This window comes from Colias philodice, chromosome 14 (assembly GCF_061535455.1).
Source record: "Colias philodice isolate Cphi_HAF_F1 chromosome 14, ilColPhil1 Martin Lab GWU primary, whole genome shotgun sequence".
NCBI lineage: Eukaryota > Metazoa > Arthropoda > Insecta > Lepidoptera > Pieridae > Colias > Colias philodice.
In genome coordinates this window covers 6,132,221-6,151,904 of record NC_143099.1, presented here as the reverse complement: position 1 = coordinate 6,151,904, position 19,684 = coordinate 6,132,221, and the positions used below count along the sequence as shown (strand labels likewise).

General features: G+C 34.8%; 2 protein-coding genes across 5 annotated transcripts; both read left to right on the top strand.

Moving 5' to 3' along the window:
* Positions 1-2,405: 2,405 nt before the first annotated feature.
* On the top strand, positions 2,406-9,240 carry LOC149482879 (ubiquinone biosynthesis O-methyltransferase, mitochondrial-like). Of its 4 annotated transcripts, none has more exons than XM_089703682.1 (6): positions 2,406-2,480; positions 5,377-5,523; positions 6,508-6,622; positions 8,214-8,348; positions 8,611-8,881; positions 9,055-9,240. In XM_089703682.1, the coding sequence occupies exons 2-6, from the start codon at positions 5,396-5,398 to the stop codon at positions 9,168-9,170; spliced, it is 765 nt and encodes a 254-aa protein (XP_089559808.1). In that variant the 5' UTR covers positions 2,406-2,480; positions 5,377-5,395; the 3' UTR covers positions 9,171-9,240. The 4 variants fall into 4 exon arrangements, with proteins under 4 accessions (XP_089559808.1, XP_089559807.1, XP_089559806.1 ...); XM_089703681.1 differs by lacking the exon at positions 2,406-2,480 and adding an exon at positions 2,487-2,598; XM_089703680.1 differs by lacking the exon at positions 2,406-2,480 and adding an exon at positions 2,512-2,672.
* A 2,449-nt stretch (positions 9,241-11,689) lies between these two features.
* On the top strand, positions 11,690-19,056 carry LOC149482878 (ubiquinone biosynthesis O-methyltransferase, mitochondrial-like). Its single transcript, XM_089703678.1, has 7 exons — positions 11,690-11,848; positions 13,105-13,258; positions 14,790-14,904; positions 15,121-15,255; positions 16,607-16,877; positions 18,317-18,450; positions 19,041-19,056. Exons 2-6 carry the CDS (start codon positions 13,134-13,136, stop codon positions 18,433-18,435), a joined length of 765 nt encoding a protein of 254 aa, XP_089559804.1. The 5' UTR covers positions 11,690-11,848; positions 13,105-13,133; the 3' UTR covers positions 18,436-18,450; positions 19,041-19,056.
* Positions 19,057-19,684: the final 628 nt, after the last annotated feature.

Sequence of the window (19,684 nt, the reverse complement as noted above, 5' to 3'; positions counted from 1 at the left end):
CTCACGTTGTCTTTTTACTGCAGCGATTGAAATTTTCTGGGTGTATAATTTTCTGCAATCCAAGTGTAGATACTGATTTTTGAGTTCTTGAACCTAATACTTGTGATAAATTTGACCGTTCAATCTATACTAATATTATAAAGCTGAAGAGTTTGTTTGTTTGTTTGAACGCGCTAATCTCGGGAACTATTGGTCCGATTTGAAAAATTATTTCGGTGTTAGATAGCCCATTTATCGAGGAAGGCTATAGGCTATATATTATCACGCTAACGCTAAGACCAACAGGAGCGGAGCCACGCGGGTGAAACCGCGCAGCACAGCTAGTAAGATATATAACTTGTCTCTTCAAATCGCGTTATCTCAGGAATGGGAACTCTTGCGAAAAAAATCATAGAGACCATTTTTGTAGAAAATTATAAGATCTAGAACTTGCATCTGAGGTTTTTTTATATAAAATTTACAGTTTTAGAGAAAAACTAAAAAAAATCAGAAAGTTTGACCTTTGACCTCGAATAACTTTTGAAGCACACATGGGATAAGTGGGGACTTTTCAATTTTTATATGTTATGGTACACTCCAGCTCCTCACTAAAATTTGGCTCTGTCGGAATTTTCATTCTTTCAATACTATTTTCATGCTTAATTTGACCGGGCTAGTAAATGGCCAATATATACATATTTCGTATTCAAAATGTGGACAAAAGATGTTCACATTTTGACCGTAATATTATTAAGAGTGCTAAATGTAGGTACACTATATTATAAAGAAAGCAATCTTGAAATTTACATTCGGGTTTGTGCAATAAGTTTAACTAACGCAATTCGATTCTCTTATCGCCCACTTCATTTTAATATAACAAGCAAATTAAAATAAGATTGCAAAAATAAAAAAAAAAAAACTTCAATAACAAAAAAATAACAAAAACTTTTTACGTATATTTTTTACGTTACATACGTTAAATACGTATATATTTTTTTATTTAAAAATTTTATGCTTACTTGGTGTTAATTAGTCATTTTGTAGTGTCGTAAATTTACTGAAATCAAGGAATAAAGGTAATAAAACCAGATTTACCGATAGAGTTATGTAGATCGAAATATTATAGGTACCTATGTAATATTTAGTAGTTAGTTTAATGTGTTTTTTTAATAGACTAGTAAGTAGGTTTTTTTTTTAATTTCCTATTAATTTTATCTAGACTGTTTAATTATTGAATTTAAATTTATATATTTTACACGAAATACAAACTTTTAAGAAAACAAGCATCGAAAGTTGTTAATTAATAATTATTAATTACATTTCTTATTTCAGTCATGAATTAGTTATAAATTTTTATGTTTCGGATTGAAAAAAAACGAAGGGCCTATCTATACTATCTATACTAATATTATAAAGAGGAAAAGTTTGTAAGTATGTATGTATGTATGTATGTAGGTATGTATGTATGGTTTTCACGCATAAACTACTGGACCGATTTCAAAAATTCTTTCACCATTAGAAAGCTGCATCTTTACTGAACAACATAGGATATATTGCATTTTCAAAAAAATTAGAGATCCTTATCAAAAATGCAATAATGTAACCCAAGGTGTAAAAAAATCCTCAATAAAACTTCTGTCATCGCGTGCGCTGCGGAATCTATTGAAGATAGAACAAAAAAATGTTCTACGGTATTATAGAATGGATCAATATCTACAAGAAAGTCCGCGATACCATATGTCCATCTTCAGTAGTTATGTTACTACAACAACTTTTTTACGTTTTCAAAGTAAATAGAAGTGCCGACAGTAATCAAACCATGTTATCCATACACATATATTAATCCTTATCCCATTAAATGATGTTTTATTATAGACTGTTTCAATACCAGCAAAATACTTTTTAAATGAAAAGAATTGGATATTCCATTCAAAAGATATAACGAATTTTTAAAAGTGTCAATCTACAGAAAATAGTAGGTATACTGTTCGAGCAGGCCGTAGTGCGGGGGTCACGGAGGAATTCTACCAATATGCGTCTTGACGGAACACAGTGGGGTTTTGGACGGTAGGAATCCGATATAACCCACGGCCCCTCCCCGGAGGCCGTGGGTATCTATGAAAGATTTCCCCACTAAAACAAAAAAAAAAAAGGCCGTAGTGCGGGACGGGGTAAAGGTGATTTTCATGTGATTAAAAATTAAACCTATAGTCCGACCTATAGTAGACTTTTCACTGTAACGATATCGCTATCTATGCGGGTGAAACCGCAGGGCATTGCTAGTATTATATAAATGAGATTAAACTAACTACTCCTGTGAAATGTGAATCGCGCTTTACCTACTAGGTAGTACCACGCAAAGTCTGTTTTAAAGCTTTCAGTGGCTATAAATATTAGACTCGTACATAGAAAAATTAAATATTATATATAAATAAAATTTAAATAAATACAGGCCCCTAAAACTGTAATTACTTTGTTTAACTAATGTAAATACTGAAACGGTAAGTTTAATGGACTTTTGATAGGATTGCCAAGGTTATGTTTAAAGACTGATAAAGAAATAATATCACTTACAACTACTAACAGCAAGCATATAGACACTACTTGCATTGCTGAGTGGTAAGTTAAAAAGTAAATTATTTTTAATTGTATTAATTGAACCTCAGCGTCCCAGCGTGACACACAATAAATTGGTAAGCTTTTTTATCTATCTCTTTATAAGTATGTATCTGTTTTTTATATATTTATTCTCTTTCGGATCTGGATTGTGATAACAGAAAATTCCACGAAAACTTTATTTTTATCTGTATACCAATCTATGTAATTATAAATATCGTACATTATATCACGAACTTGAGGTAAATGCAATTTTATTCGTAAGATAATCACATATACCTACAGTGAAACTTGGTTAAGTGGGACCGGGTTCAGTGAGAAACTTCCATAACTGGAACTAATATATACTTGTGCTAGCTGTGCTCCGCGGTTTTACCCGCAGTGCTCCGCTCCTGTTGGTCTTAGCGAGATGATACATAGCCTTCCTCGATAAATGGGCTATCTAACACCGAAATAATTTTTCAAATAGGACCAGTAGTTCCCGAGATTAGCGCGTTCAAAGAAACAAACAAACTCTTGAGCTTTATTATATAAGTATTTAGTATAGATTATAAAGCTGAAGCGAAGCAAACTCTATATCGGGATTCGTTCTTCCGAATTATCGTCATAGTAGGTACACCTTTGTAACTGAGACAAGTGTAAATTTTACATCCATTAACCTTATATATAATTATTCGAAAATGTCTTACTTAATTAATTTAAAATTTTGAACTTCCATGATCTTCAGTTTTACTTTTGCTTTGCGGATGTTTAATTGAAAAATACCGAAATTAAGAAATAGAAGGCGAAGATATCTAATGGCTTAAACTTTCAAAAGAAAATGTAAACTGACAGTTTTGGAACGAAGCGTTGCGAAAGGGGTTAGACGGAAAAAATTAAGACGAAAAGTTGTAACACTTTTAACTATACATAGTTGTAAGCCGAGCGGCGTGCGCATGTTTCTCTGTCTCTCTCTCTCACTCATAGAACTTCGCCTTCGTTCGATTCGAGCACAATATACAGATACATACAGTAAGGAAACTTCATACAAAACGTTCGAAATGGCTCACGCACACAAGCAAGCGTGTTTACGAGAATCATAAGGGTATTGAGGGGGATCGATAGTAGCGGGTGACACATCCACAGATTTTGAATGACAAAGATACATAGTATAGAAAAAGTGATGTCAATGATACACTTTTAAAAAAAATATTCAATCTACAGTTTTGACTTTCCTACGATTTTATTATATGTATAGATATTAAAATAACCATTACATAAATATGCCTTTATTCGAAAAAAAAAATTACAAATTATTTACTGAAAAATACTTTCGTCTACTACGACTAATTCAGAATTCTTTATTGTTAAATTTTATAGTGTAAAATATTCTCAATCTTATGAACAGTTTTTTTAAGTAAACTATTGGGAAACATGGACAGGGTAATATAAAACTGATTATGTTTAATTCGTTGTAAATTAATTCAGCCACTTTATAGTTTATGTGTTCTCTCTTAAAGCAGCACCGAAAAATGTTATCCATTTTCTCGACATATTGAACAAAATCATCTGGTGGTATAATTGGTATAGTTGAATTCAAGCAGTCGAATACTGCGCAATTAGTACGTGGCATTTTTAAAATGATCGCCGAAATCAACTTATCTACAAGCACGTGTTCAAATTAAACTGAAATAATATATGTCACCAAAATGTTAAAACATAAATACATAAAAGATTGATATTATAATTATTGTATTTTTATCGATACGTGACGTCACCACTTTGTCAAGCACTTAGCCTGTCAAACTATTTTCTTTTTCATCCTAAAACAAAAAGGTGGAGGTGCTATGCTCGTATAATAATAATTTTAATTTATTTTTGCATATTTTGTGTTTTTTAATTTAATTTACTTAATTTATCCTTTTAAAAATAATTTAGTAGGTATACCTACATACAAGTATTGTAAATTCTGGTTTAAAATAATTATTGAATATATGTATGATACAAATATCAAGCATTATAAATAAAAAAAAGGTACATTAAATAGCCTTCGGCGTCCATAACAAAACAAGATTTTGAAATATAGCACTGATAACAACGTATTTACTTTTACAAGCTGTATTAATTCGGATTGTTTCTTCTTGTAAATTCATATTTAGGCTACACCATTTTTGTATTTTAACGGGTTTTAATCTCAAAATTACCACAAAATCAACTGTGAAAAAAAAGAAAACAGAAATATACAGGCCGAATTGATAACCTCCTCCTTTATTTTTGAAGTCGGTTAAATATCAAAAAGGTAACAGCCCTATAGCTATAACAGTGCTTACGTACGTCATAATTTCATCGCAGGGGCTTAGTTTCCTAACTGTATGTACGTATATATCTGTCAACTGTGATTCGAGTGTCCCTAAGACAAATTTGCTGGCCCCTTCGAGCCTCACATAACCATGTTTCAGTCAAGTACAATTACCGTGGTACGAGTTGTCTTTGGTCATCAAGATCATAGATTAGAATATATCTGATCAAAATAACACACAATAAAATATTGTATAAATAATGTGGGTACTAAAACAAAATGTTACGACATCAAGCATCATTTGTTAAAATATTGTTGAACATCCTGCATGTAATCTTTGTTGTCAAATAAAATATTTCAAAAAGTAACTATAAATTAAAAATCTCGCAATACTAACTAGGTAAGCCTTTTATTACTCATTGTAGTAAGTTACTCGTGCATGTAGTTGGAGTACTTCATTTAAATATTAAATTAATTCAAAGTACAATTTTATCTGGTATCAGGTTATTATCTGCCATAAGAATGTCGAATCCCGAGAGCTCACTAACTACAGTCGATAAAGGAGAAATCGAAAGACATGGCAAATTAACAGGGGATTGGTGGTTAGAGACTGGTATTATTCAACCGCTACATACCTTAAATGCAATCAGGTAATTAATACCTAATGTTATGTACTAGCAGTACTAGCTTTCACTTATCTGCATAAATAATAGGCAAATACCATCTTTAATTTCTTCCGCTTTAATTCTTGGGACGAAATATGCATGTATGATGCATGTATGTATGACTTATCTGTCTATTAATACATGTCCAAACATGTTGAGCTAACTAGTGTTTATATTTTATTAATACTACAATATGTATACAAAATATGAATAAAAATATTAGTAAGTATTTTCATGCCCGACTTATAAGTTATAGTAAAAAGCTTTCACAGACTTGGCAATTAACTTTGTAACTTTTAAATACGATGATTCGAAATTATAGCAGAGACCATTACTATTTTTATGCGGTTATTCAATAGGTTCGTTTTACGTATAAATTCGTAAAACTGATTATTACGATGATCAACCGACATTTTAAGCTTAAATTTTCACTACAGAAATTCATAAGATTATAAACAAATTATACTAAATTTTAAACGACTATAGTATCGTAAAAAATTGTATCGTCAAATCTTCGGTACTATGGCAGCACCAACATAAAACTTTTATTTCGCAGTAAAAATTGTTAGTACACACAAAATCACGATTCTATAACGTTAAATTGCCCTTTATTTTTAAGTATGGTATGTACCAGAAGTTGTTTATTATCCACAAATTAAATATTGTTTAATATCCTACTACGAATAAAAATGTTGATGTTTTAACTATTCTTCTTCAAAAATAATCTGACCGATTTTTGTGAGATGCCTTCTGCGAAAATATGAAATATTATTAATTATTCTACCTAGTTTTTTACTTACTTTCCTTGATGTCATGAATAAGGCTATTGTTCAATGCGCTTAATTTGAATTTTTATTTTAAAATGTTTTCGTATCAAAAAATGTAGTTAAGTCAACTGAATTAAATTATTAATTATAAGTAAGCAATAATTTTTAATAATGTAATAAATAATTATATACCTTTTTCCAGAGTACCGTATATAACAGACTGTCTTGTAATTGAATCGGATAAACTTAAAAATTCAAAGCCGTTGGCCAACAAATTGATATTAGATATAGGATGCGGAGGGGGTCTTCTCTCAGAGGTAAGCTATTAAATTTATCCCTTTTCAACCGACTGAAAAAAGAATCGTTGTCCATTCGACTGTATTTTTTTTGGATTTGTAACCTTAGTAATTTAGAGTATGGATGATTATTTTTGAAGTGAAAACTTCTTAAGCGGCGTTGGGTATAAAATGTTAAACTCGCGTCAGGACACGTGGCCACTGGCCTGATCGATAAAGCGTAAGACGGATTTTTTTTATTAGCCCTTATATTCCATGCGTAAGACGGATAGGTACCATTCCAAAATATCAAACATGCTGAACGTTAATAATCAAGTTTTCACTTCTGCCGGCACTCCCGGAGTGCAACCCGTCTTTTTTTTAAAGCGGTTTGGTCCCATTTAAATTTTATCAAGTAATTTAAATTGCGTAACGAAAAACCTCACGCTCCCCACTCTGACGGGCGCGGAGGTGTGGCCTGAAGGCATAGCATGCAATAGCTATATGGGGTGATTACACCTAACGAGTACAGTGGCGAGTCAGTAAATAAGTAATAAGTCAGTAAATTTTTTTTTTTTACGTTTTCGTAAGGGAGTTGCAACTAGCAACGTTGACAAGAGAGAATTTTAGTATAGTTGGTTCTTTGATATACTGTTTCTCTTCCTATTTCGGTTAGAGTCCGGGCTATCTGGCTGGCCGCATTGGTTGCGTTTATTAGTGCGCATTTAATCTGCACAGGAAAATATCCGTAATTTAAAGTCATTTATTAACGCGTAATTTTTAATCTTTTGGCTTTAGATAGATCCATCAGACATAATTTTTTTATTGCAAGACGTTTTTTTCGTTGGTTAATAGGTGCCAAACGCAATTTTTTATTTCAAAATCATTAAAATGTCATCAAAATAAGTGAAATTCCATCAACATGAGTCCCCGTGAAGGATAAGTAATCACTATGTTACTTATACTATGATCGTTATCGTCGATCGTATCGTTGTTCTTTCTCTTCTAATAAATCCCACAATTCGTTAATAATATCTGGTAACAACCGATTTAAAACCCGTTTAAATTCTTTTTTTTTGGATCCATTGCAGACGTCGCGTCGTGATCAAAACTGAACTGACTCGCCACTAGTGTAAATACGTGTAAACAGTAAACACCCACTCGGTTCGGCAAGTCTCTCGGCCGAGAGCTTATTTACTGACTCGCCACTGTACTCGTTAGGTGTAATCGCCCCATATAGCTATTGCATGCTATGCCTTCGGGTCACACCTCCGCACCCGTCGGAGTGGGGAGCGTGAGGTTTTTCGTTACGCAATTTCTGGATTCGGTCCCTGCGCTCAAGGCCCGCGATAGAAGCTATGCAATAGCTTAATAAAAAAAGACGAGTTGCACTCCGGGAGTGCCGGCAGAAGTGAAAACTTGATAATTAACGTTGAGCATAATTATGTTTGATATTTTGGAATGGTATCCGTCTTACGCTTTTTCGATCAGGTCACGTGTCCTGACGCGAGTTTAAGATTTTATACCTATTATAGAAAAAGTGCTCAACGCCGCTAAAGAAGTTTTCACTTCAAATTTTTTTTTTTTAAGTGTATGACGATAATATTTATTTTATATTGATTGTTCTTTTTAGCCTTTGGCTAAACTGGGAGCAAAGGTCACCGGCGTCGATGCTTGCAGTTCTTTGATTGATTTAGCGAAAGAACATAGCAACGTGGATCCAGAAGTTGCAAAAAACAAACCGACATATTATTGTGAAAGCATTGAGGTACTTATAGGTACAATCTGCTAAGTCAATAAGCATTTTATAGCTTGTGTGCAGTGGCTGTAGGGCTGTTTGTGTATGTGCGCGGCGAGGAGGAGGAGAGTACCGACCACAGACATGTACCGACCGTTCCGTTACTTTCTACTTCTGACTCGTGCTCTTTCTTATCCCCTCCCCGCCGAAACCGCACATACCTACACCGCCCCTGTACACAAGCTATAACAATTATATTTTATATTAAACTTGTTGTAATTATACATTTCAGGAACATTCGCAAAAATATGCCAATTATTACGATGCAGTCATAGCTTCTGAAATAGTAGACCATGTCGCCAATGTGGAGCTGTTCTTGAAACATTGCGTGGAAACACTAAAGCCTGGTGGGAAAATAATAATAACGACACCAAATAAAACGAGGTTGTCACAATTTTGTGTTATATTTATGGCGGAAAACGTCTTGAATATAATACCAAAAGGAATACATAAGTATGCAAAATTCAAGTCACCGAAGGATGTATCTGAACTGCTACATAAATGTAAGAAATCGAATAAAAGATATTCAAATATGTATAAATAAAAAATAGCGCTAATGCTCCATACTTATATTATGTAGTTTGGTTTCTCGAACGGTGTAAGCTGGTGGAAATTATATTATACCTCCAATTAATACCATAAAGTTCTAAAATGTTTTTTTTTCCTTTTTTTGCAGATAATTGTCAAGTGAATAACGTTCATGGAATGTTATATAATCCTATAACTGGTAATTGGTTCTGGTCTTACTTTCAAACTATCTGGTATGCTCTGGAAGCGACAAAGCTATGCTGAAATACTATATTTGTTTGTTTATAATAGTCATTCCCTTATCGTTTGAACTATTAAACTTTATTTTTATTCATTGAGTGTTTTAATATCTCATTTACTCCAATGTCATCGTTTTTCAAGTGATGATTTAAATCTGGTGACTGGTCAATAAATACGACGCACTGGGTTAAAAATATTTATGGATATAGAAATTATACGTTTTTTAAACGAGAAAGAAAACAAAACGAATTTTAAATTATCAGAAATGTTAGTTATGTAACTTTGGATTTAAAATTTAATTTAAAATACTTCTGGGTTTAGAATTAAAATTTACATTCTAATAAAATCAAAGGCCGTGTGTCGTTGGTGTTGGGATCAGATCGTTTCTCTCTTCTTGTCGGTTTCGTAACATGATTATTTTTACGCGGGAGGGGTGTTAACCCTCCGCACAACCCCCGAAATGCTGGAGGACCACATCCTACTTTGGTCGGCGAGTCCATCGGACAGCCAGTAGCTAGCTAGGCTGTACTACCGGCCGTTCCCCCATCCGCCACCCGGGGGACGCCCCCCTACGCTGTGAGGCCCAGCGCGAGATGGCGCAGGATAGAGTAAAATGGAGGCTCTTATTGTCGGAGGCCAAGACTCACTTTGGGTCCCTGCGCCACTCCAGTAAGTAAGTAAGTAAGTAATAAAATCAAAGGAGATAAATACATAAAACATAATTTGTACATTTAAATAACCCAGCTGATCTGGGTCATTTGTATCTGTGTATCTTTGCATCTTAATATATTATGTAGTGATAGGTACCTATGTATTTAACAAGTTTTCTGATTATGCGAATCTACGCATGATCAGAAAACTTGTTTTATACAGGCTACCTATTTAAATTATCAAGATTTTATTAGATCGGTAAAACACAAATTAGGGGAGACCGGGTACAAAAGTAACGGTGGGTCGAAAGTAACAAATGCTCTCTAGATTTATCCAATGGGCGAACACCGCTAAGCCTCTGTCAGGCGATAGCCGAGAGCGTCCCCCTTAATTGTATTCATTCGCCGCGTGCGCCACGCGCTGTTAGGCTGTGTGACAGGACGCTACGTGTTTTCACGAATCAAAAGTAAGATTTTCGACATTTTTTTATTAACCGTTTACGTAGTCTTAAAAGGATGATAGAAATCTGAATGTTTGCATATCCATTCTTGATTAGAGTAATTGTACATTGCTCATAATCATTTTTATGTAGCACGTTCCGTTTTAAAGTTTTGTTGCACGTCTTGGCAAAAATATAGACGGGTACAAAAGTAACATAGCCCTATGGGTACAAAAGTAACACATCTTTACTTCAACAGAATGCCGCGACAACGCATTAGAACTACTGATCGAGGAATTACCAACACGGCTGAAGAGCATTTTGAAAGATGGTGCAACAATTAGAGGCCTTGCAAAAATATAATATGTATTTGCCATGTAACATTATATAGATTTATAAAAAAATTATAAGCCGTAATACTAGTGCAGCTACCTTGCGTCGATCGAGATTTACTAATAACAAGTAAAGTAATCTACGCGACTATTTAATCGAGTGCTCTGCAGTTTATTTTCAGTTATCTCCATCAACGAGCATAATGTGAATAATTTTTTTGATAACCTTGCTGAGGTATTGACTATTGTGAAAGATACCAATTTGAGCCAAAAGATACTTGGAATATGGACGAGACAGGGGTGACCACAAACCAAATTTGTAGATTAAAAAGGGATTAAACAAGTAGGTGCCATAACCTTAGCAGAGCCTGGAAAATTAGTAACTGTTGCTGTTGCCATTAATGCTCTGGGAGAACACATTCCGCTTTTTTCGTATTGCCGAGGGTCCTGTTGGTTGTGCTGGAGCTGGGAATGCTAGTGGATGGATGCAGGATGCAGAATTTTTAATTATAAAATAATGATTCCCTTAATTAATCTCATGACTCGAACTTCGAATATTTTTTATCGATTGTTTTATATTATATTTGCAAGTATTATATTTAAAATACAAAAGTTGATATGTGTTATTAATACAAAGTTATTAATAAAAAAATCTTTAAACAAATAATTTGTTGATTTACCATCATAATATTGTATTAATTACCAACCCCTTTGTCTTGTTACTTTCGACCCACGACGTGTTACTTTCGACCTGCTTACGGGGTCGAAAGTAACAACTGACGATTTTTTTTTAAACTTACTTTATGAATATAAAACACTACATAATATAATAAATTGAGGTGCTAGTGTAAAGAATATAAACTAAATTTATATATGGTTATATTAATTTAATGATAACAGTAACACCCAGTCAGAAATCAAGGTACAAGTACAAAGTGTTACTTTTGTACCCGGTCTCCCCTACATATAAATGAAGAAACTTCCATTAGACCGCACTTGATTTTTTTATCGATATAAACATAAATTTTAATATAATTAAAGTGAAAGTCAACATTGTTTTGATTAATCATTTACCTAATAATTGTGCGCATAATAAACAATGGAATTCAGGGCAGGGGATAATTATATTCATAGACAACTCAGGCTAAGTTCAACATTTTTTTTGCACGCGCGATAAGGTAAATTTGTATATAATTCTGGTTAGTAGATACAAAGAAGTTAATATTATCGTGTCATTCTTATATCTCAGTAACTCAGGAGTGCACGCGTTTGGATTTTACGTGAGTATTAGACATTTTTTTGAGCCTAACTTCTTTAATACGTTTTATACATTTAAGTTTTTTCTTTGGCATAGTTAAATTAGATTTAAGTAAGTAATTCCATTAAAATCATTATTAAATAAAAAATAATTAGTTAATTAATTGAAATTTATTTGTATTAGTAGGTATTTTGTATATTTTTTGTATTGTGTTTGATCACATTTCTTTTGATTGGCTATGGTTTTTGAACCTCATCGTCCTTATGTTATAATTATTAAAGCATATTTAAATTATAGTAAATTGTATATTGTATACTTTATAATCTATACTAAATACTAATATAATAAAGCTGAAGAGTTTGTTTGTTTGAACGCGCTAATCTCGGTAACTACTGGTCCGATCTGAAAAAATTTTTCGGTGTTAGATAGCTCATTTATCGAGGAAGGCGTCTTGAATATAATACCAAATCATATCATCACGCTAATAACAACAGAAGTGGAGCCACGGGGGTGAAACCGCGCGGAGCAGCTAGTTTCTTATATGAGTAATAGAATTACATTAGCCTCATTAGTGTACAGTAGACAATAGGTTGGTATTAGGTATACATGACAAAAGCACAAAACAAAATCTAAACAATCTATTTAAAAATATATGAGAGACAATTCAGTTGGAATATCAAATTACGAACCTACTGCCCAAAATCATCAGTCTAGAATTTAAATAAACTACGCCATGATAACATAATTAGAATGGTCAATCTGCATACAAAGTATAAACCTTGGCAATTACTATACTTAGTTGGTATAATTAGTAGATATTAAATTTACTTACAAACTTGTATTCTATTGTCTATTTTTATACATTTTCTCAGGAAATAGTTACACACTCATCCCATGATCATTAAAGGTTAAATATACAATTGTATGTAGATATTTAGATATTTTGTTATGGTATGTAAGCACGAGTTACACACTCCTAATTTATAAGTTACTAGGTTTCCGCCCGCGGTTTCGCCCGCGCAGTCAAAGAAAAACCCGCATAGTTCCCGTTCCCGTGGGATTTCCGGGATTGCGTCATTTTCCCGGGATAAAAAGTAGCCTATGTCCTTTCTCGGGTATCAAAATATCTCCATACCAAATTTCATGAAAATTGGTTCAGTAGTTTAGGCGTGATCTGTGGGCGTGATTGAGTAACAGACAGAGTTACTTTCGCATTTAGGTATAATATTAGTATGGATAACACCTTTGGTAATACAAAAGTTAAATTTATTTTTTTAGATTAACCGGCAAATAGAATTTAGATAAAGATGGCACATTCGAGTCCTACGCTTACCACAGTGGATAAAGCAGACATTGAGAGGCACAGCAAAGTGAGTGACTGGTGGAACAAGAAAGGCTCTCTAAGAGGTTTACACAGCTTTAATAAGTTAAGGTACGTAATACTTTTTTTTATGTCTGAGCAAGCAGGGGCAAGTGGGTCACCTGATGTTAAGTAGTGACAAACACTTGTAACACTGAAAGTGATGGTGCGGATTGAACTGATTTTTCCGTAGCTACCTAATAGATAACAATCATTGTTGTTCTGTCTTTACATATAGCTGTTCACCCCAACGCCATTTGAATTTATCTGGTTAATCTAAATAAAAACTTAAATATATCAAAAGGGCGGGTGAAAGGCTTGTATAGCCTTTCGCCCGCGTAGTCATAGAAAACTCCTCATGGGAATTTTCATTTACAATATAGGTATGTCGTGGTCATATCGTAGATTTGATCATTTCATGATATGAGTGGCCATTTCACGAAATGGTCGCATTTCATGAAATGGCCAACATGGTTTGATCAGATCGTTAAATCGTCAACGTTTCACGATATGGTCATCCACATTTGGCCAGATCGTATAAAATATATAAAGTCCATAAAACATTAAAAAATTCTGAATATTTTTAGAACTTGTTTATTGTCATATAAGTTAGTGCCACGGCAGTGGCCGGCGACTGCCAGAAGCGAATGGTTTTTGCAATAGAAAACATTTAGGTTAGGTTAGGTTAGACTTTAATAAAGAATGCACGAGCCGAGCGAGCAAAGCGAGCGTGCCGCGGCAGCGGCCGGCGAGTGCCAGAAGCGGATCGCTTTTTAAAAAACAAACAATTATAATACTTTAGTAAAAATGCGTCTTAAATTATTTTATTTAAGACGCATTTTTTCTTCAATACATATAAGATATCCACATTTTCCATAGTACTCGAACCGTCGTAAATTCTTTGCTATGACTTTCTTCATATTGTTATTAAACGAATTATGAAGTTTTTAACTGCGAATAATTAAATTTTCGCCAGCGGCCGCCATCTTGTCACATAAACACAGAGCTTGCAGCGCCTCTACCAATGATTAATGTAACTATTTTACGATATGATCAAATAATTTTGATCATTTCATGAAAAAACCGCGCGTTTAGTTGGCCATATCGTGAAACGATTTCTTATCATTGATCTGCTCAAGCCACATCATGATGTGGCCAAACTAAATTGGCCATTTCACGAAATGCGACCATTTCGTGAAATGGCCAATCATATCATGAAATGACCAAATTTACGATATGGCCACGACAGGTACACACCATAGAGATTTCTGTGATCTGTGGTACACACCTACACCGCGGTTATAAGTAGTTAATCTCCTAGCCTATCTCCAGACACAAACTGCCTAATGTAAAGCAGTGATGCGATCTATATCACGTCTGTCCATTAAATTTTATAGTAAAATAGTAAATATGCATAGTGCATACACCAACCGATTTTTAAAGATAAAAATATAATATTTCTTAAAATATGAGTTAATACCTATTAAGCAAATTATATCCCAACTTCATATCATTTGCAGATTTTAACCAAAAAAAAAAATTACAAATATTCATCCAAATCATCGTGTTTCTTCATATTTTATAATATTATAACTTTCTTTAGGATTCCCTATATAGTAAACAACCTTATACTAACAGATGAAAAAAGAAACTCTCCAAAACCATTGAAAAACAAGAAAATTTTGGATGTTGGCTGCGGAGGTGGTATAGTTTCGGAGGTAATTTTTTGTTGACCATAAATTAAATTAAATTGTGATAAAAGTTAAGTTATAAATATGGAGACATCCATATGTTTTTATGAAAAACAACTTTTAAACAATAACAATTGATGTGTTTACGCGAATGAGTTAGTAAAAAAAACAATTTATAATCACATTTGACACCGAAATTTTTAAATTAATTCGTTTAATAAAAAAATAATCATTATTTTACAGGCATTGGCCAAATTGGGAGCAGAAGTAACTGCAGTAGACGCAAGCAGTGTACTTATAGAGATGGCCAAAAAACACACCGCCTCTAATGCGGAACTTGATGATAATAAACCAACATATCACTGCACAAGTATCGAGGTAATTAATCTTATCCTATGAAAATGTATTTCTATAAAATTAATAGAATATAGAAATAAAACGAAATTGATATTTCGATACCTACTTTTTTTGTCAAAATAATCTTTAAAGCGTTAAAGCGTTAGAGCGGGGGCACACGATGCGTTGCGGCGGCGGTGCGGCGCCGGAGCGGTGTCGCTGCGTCGTCTTACATAGAAATATCTGTGGCATGTCACACGATGCGCTCCGGCGCCGCACCGGACTTGTAACCACCAAGACGAGGCGGGGAGGGGTGAATGCGGTGCGACGTCGGAGCGGCACCGCTCAGTTGTTTTGCGTCACAAGGAAAGACACGCTGTGCAACGCTGCTACGACGCCGCTGCGATATAAAAACGTTACGGCGCCGCACCGCTCGTGTGCCCACTGACACGGTGAAATCTTTGCGGTGCGGCGCCGCAACGCATCGTGTGCCCGCGCCCTTAATCTAAAAACTAGACTAGCTATTTTTTACTGTTTCATTTTTTTTTTATTGTTGATAGGGAAGCGCTTGACCACAATCTCGCCTGATGTTAAGCTAAGATGTGGTCTAAGATGGAACGCGCTTCCCTAGAAGGTACCTGTTCACTCTACGCTTGAAGACCCCCATATTGTACTCGTCGGGGAACACAGACTCAGGAAGCATGTTCCAGTCCCTCGCGGTTCGGATAAAAAACGTGGAATCGAACCGCTTAGTCCGGGTACATGGAACGTCCACCATATGGCGATGCCTAGAATCTGTGCGCCTCGACGATCGATGGAAGAACGGGGGTGGTGGAACAAGATCGTGCAGTTCTGCAGCGCACTCACCAAAGTGTATCCGATAGAAGACCGATACGCTAGCCACTCTGCGGCGGTGACCGAGGCTCTGGAGTTTTCTGCCTACAAGATCATCGTCGTTAATGAGCCTCTTGGCACGCCTCTATCGCCTCAAGCGCCTCCAGCTGGTACTTGGCGGAACCGTCCCAGAGGTGAGAGCAGTATTCCATGCACGATCGGACTTGTGCTTGATAAAGATTGAGCAACTGTCCCGGGCTGAAATACTGTCTCACCTTCGCCAGAATTCCAAGCTTTTTTGAGGCTACTTGGGCTTTTGATTCTATGAAGGAACCAAAGTTCATTAATCAACTGAATTAGTGTCAGTATGCGTCAAAAAAAACTGTTCATCTGTGTATCTAAAAGTTTCTCCTTGGCAGTAGAAAGTTGCCAAAAATGGCAATCATTTCCTTTTTGGCGGACTTGAGTTGAATTTGATCTTAAGACGTAAATAAATTTGCTATTCGTCTTCCTCGTAGTTTAATTTTCTCTCTTAATATACCATTATTTCTAATTACAGGAGCATGCACAAACATTCGTCAACTATTACGATGCTGTAGTTGCTTCTGAAATTGTAGACCATGTGGCCAATGTGGAGCTATTCCTAGACTCATGTGTACAAACCCTTAAACCAGGCGGAAAAATATTCATAACCACGCCGAACAGAACACGCATATCACAATTTTGTGTTATATTTATGGCAGAAAATGTTTTGAACTTGGTACCCAAAGGACTCCATCAATATTACAAATTCAGAACCCCTGACGAAGTTGGTGCTATACTGCAAAAATGTAAGTAGTTACGTACTTAGAGATCAGTAATGTTTCTTTAAGCTGGCGCCAGACATTGGGATCAAAGTTTGAGCACACATTTTCAAAACTTTGATCAAACTTTATATGCACAAATGTATCCGGCTAGACTTGTATTTCAAATGATTTACGGGCACAGTTACCGCAAAGATGGCTCACAGAATAGACGACGATTTTGATGACTCCGTCAGACTGTTTTATTTGAGTGCTTTTAATTTTTTTTTTAAGTAGCTCAATAAATAATTCTATTACTGCGTCATTACCCCACTCCATTATTGACGCTCAAAATACCACTCACAGATTAACTATTGCATACAACTGCTCCGTTCAGCGGCGCACACGCGACTAAACACTGCAACAAGTGTGGCAGGCCGCACAAACTTTGAACTTTGTTTACTTTGATGTGCGCACCAAAAACCGACACATGATGGCAAACTACAAATATGTGTTCAAACTTTGCACAAATACGCAAATGTCAGTGCCACACTTCGCGACTTTGTAGGTATTTGCGTATTTGAACATATGTCTGGCGCCGGCTTGAATAATTCATTTGACATTTTTTTACAAATATTCAATGCACTAATGACTAGACAGAACGAAAGCTATTAGGTTCTAGTTGATCCTTGAAATATAAGGCCGGTTGCAGAGCTTCACCGACCATCAGTGCGTACGTCAGTCGCGCTTGTCATATGTATGGAAATACGCGTGCGTATGGTCGGTCTAGCTATGAACGGTTTTATGAATTTCAATACATAAGTATGACAAGCGCGACTGACGTACGCACTGATGGTCGGTGAAGCTCTGCAGCCGGCCTAAAATAAAAAAACTTAACCTAGACCTATTTTATCAAGTCACACTACTATAATATAAATTTAACTACAGTTTCATAGCTAAAACGCGACTGAACTTGTACTTTTAGAAAAATTTCCACTAAAAATTCATTAAAAATAGCCATTCTAGCTATTTTTTTTAATAGTGTATTTAACTACGTTGTCGTTTACTTTTATGTTAATTGTTTTTGTAATAATTCAAAACTATAGTTTAGTACTTAAAACATAAATAATATTTAAAATACCTACTTTCCTTTTTTTTAATTACTCCGAGCTCAATAGAAGGCGAGGGGAGGCCCTTTACTGAAAGAGTAGAAGAAATTCGGTTGCTTTGGCGGATTCACGGGTAGCAGAAAGGCTAGGCGTTACCCCGGTTTGGCAAAAAGAAGCGGGTTCGAATCCCGCTTCGTAATCGAATATTTTATTTTCTTTGTAATATTTTATGTCTCATTTATAAAGCATGAATGCTATATGTATATTAAAGACTTTATGGTATGATTTTTGTGTCTGATCTATAGATAGATTCCTTAGTCTACGCAGGCACATCCGCGGCCAGAAAGCTAGTGAATAATGCTGAGTTTCTTTTTTCAGATAACTGTCAAGTAAATGAAGTGTATGGACTATTCTTCAACCCGCTAACTGGAAATTGGCTATGGTCATATTTTCAACATATGTGGTATGCTCTTGTAGCAACTAAGTTGAGTATATAAGATTGTTTGAAATAAAGGCTTTGTCAGATAGGACGCGTATTTTAGCGCTGCGTAGTAGCGCTGCAGCGTCCTGTTTTAACGTCGCGCGAGGCTTCGTCAAACAGAACGCTTTAGCGCGCGTTAGGACACAGTAATTGATATTATTAAAGCATGTTGTTTACATAATTATTACTTACGAACAAAACAAGGTACAGCGATATTAACTCCGGAATTTTTTACTTACCAGTTTCATTAATTTCTTCTCCGATTTGTGCCCACAATTTTGCCTTCATTGATATATCTTTATAGTTTATATGAACTATCCTTCGTATTATATAAGCATGGATATTTTCTAACCAATTCTATCAAATTTTCGGTCATTATGCAGTATTTTATTATTATTTTACGCCTATTAACGCCGACGCTAAAATAAAATTTGTAAAAAAATACAACACCCGACGTTAAAGCGTCCTAACGCCGCGACAGAGCGTTGCGTACTGCTAGCGCCGGCGCTCTGTTTGACGGTATTCTACGATGGTAGTAGAACACATCTTAGCGTCATATCGCGGCGTCAACTTAACGCTCTGACGCGCGCTAAGTACGCGTCCTGTCTGACAAAGCCTTAAGAACGATTTTAATGTAAATAACTTTTATCTTAAGAGAAAATTCATAATGTAACGTTTGGTATAATACTATAGGTATAGGAGTTATGTTATTATTGCTATTTATTTTTGCGTGTTAAAAACATAAACATTTAAAACGTTATCATTGTTCTCGTTTTTGTCGTAAATTAGCGACTTTTTATTATTTTTAAGCATAGACTATAGATACCTAATAAGTTATTATATATTTCAGAGATAATACCTATCTACTGACCGTTGATATGTATTATTAATGGGTATGGTGAAATTTGTAAAATATATTATTTACCCAATTATTGTGTGTGTAAAAATACATTTTTATGGATCGATATTTTTTTTTATTTGCACAATACCTTTGAAATAAGAAAAAGCTCTCTTTAAAATTTTCAATCTGCTACAATGGTGTCACCTTCATTTGATGATTTTAGCGGACACTTTTTAATTGCAAGATGGTCTTCCTTACCTCGACTAAAATCTATACTAATATTATAAAGCTGAAGAGTTTGTTTGTTTGTTTGTTTGTTTGAACGCGCTCATCTCGGGAACTACTGGTCCGATTTGAAAAATTCTTTCGGTGTTTGATAGCCCATTTATCGAGGAAGGTTATAGGTTATATATCATCACACTAC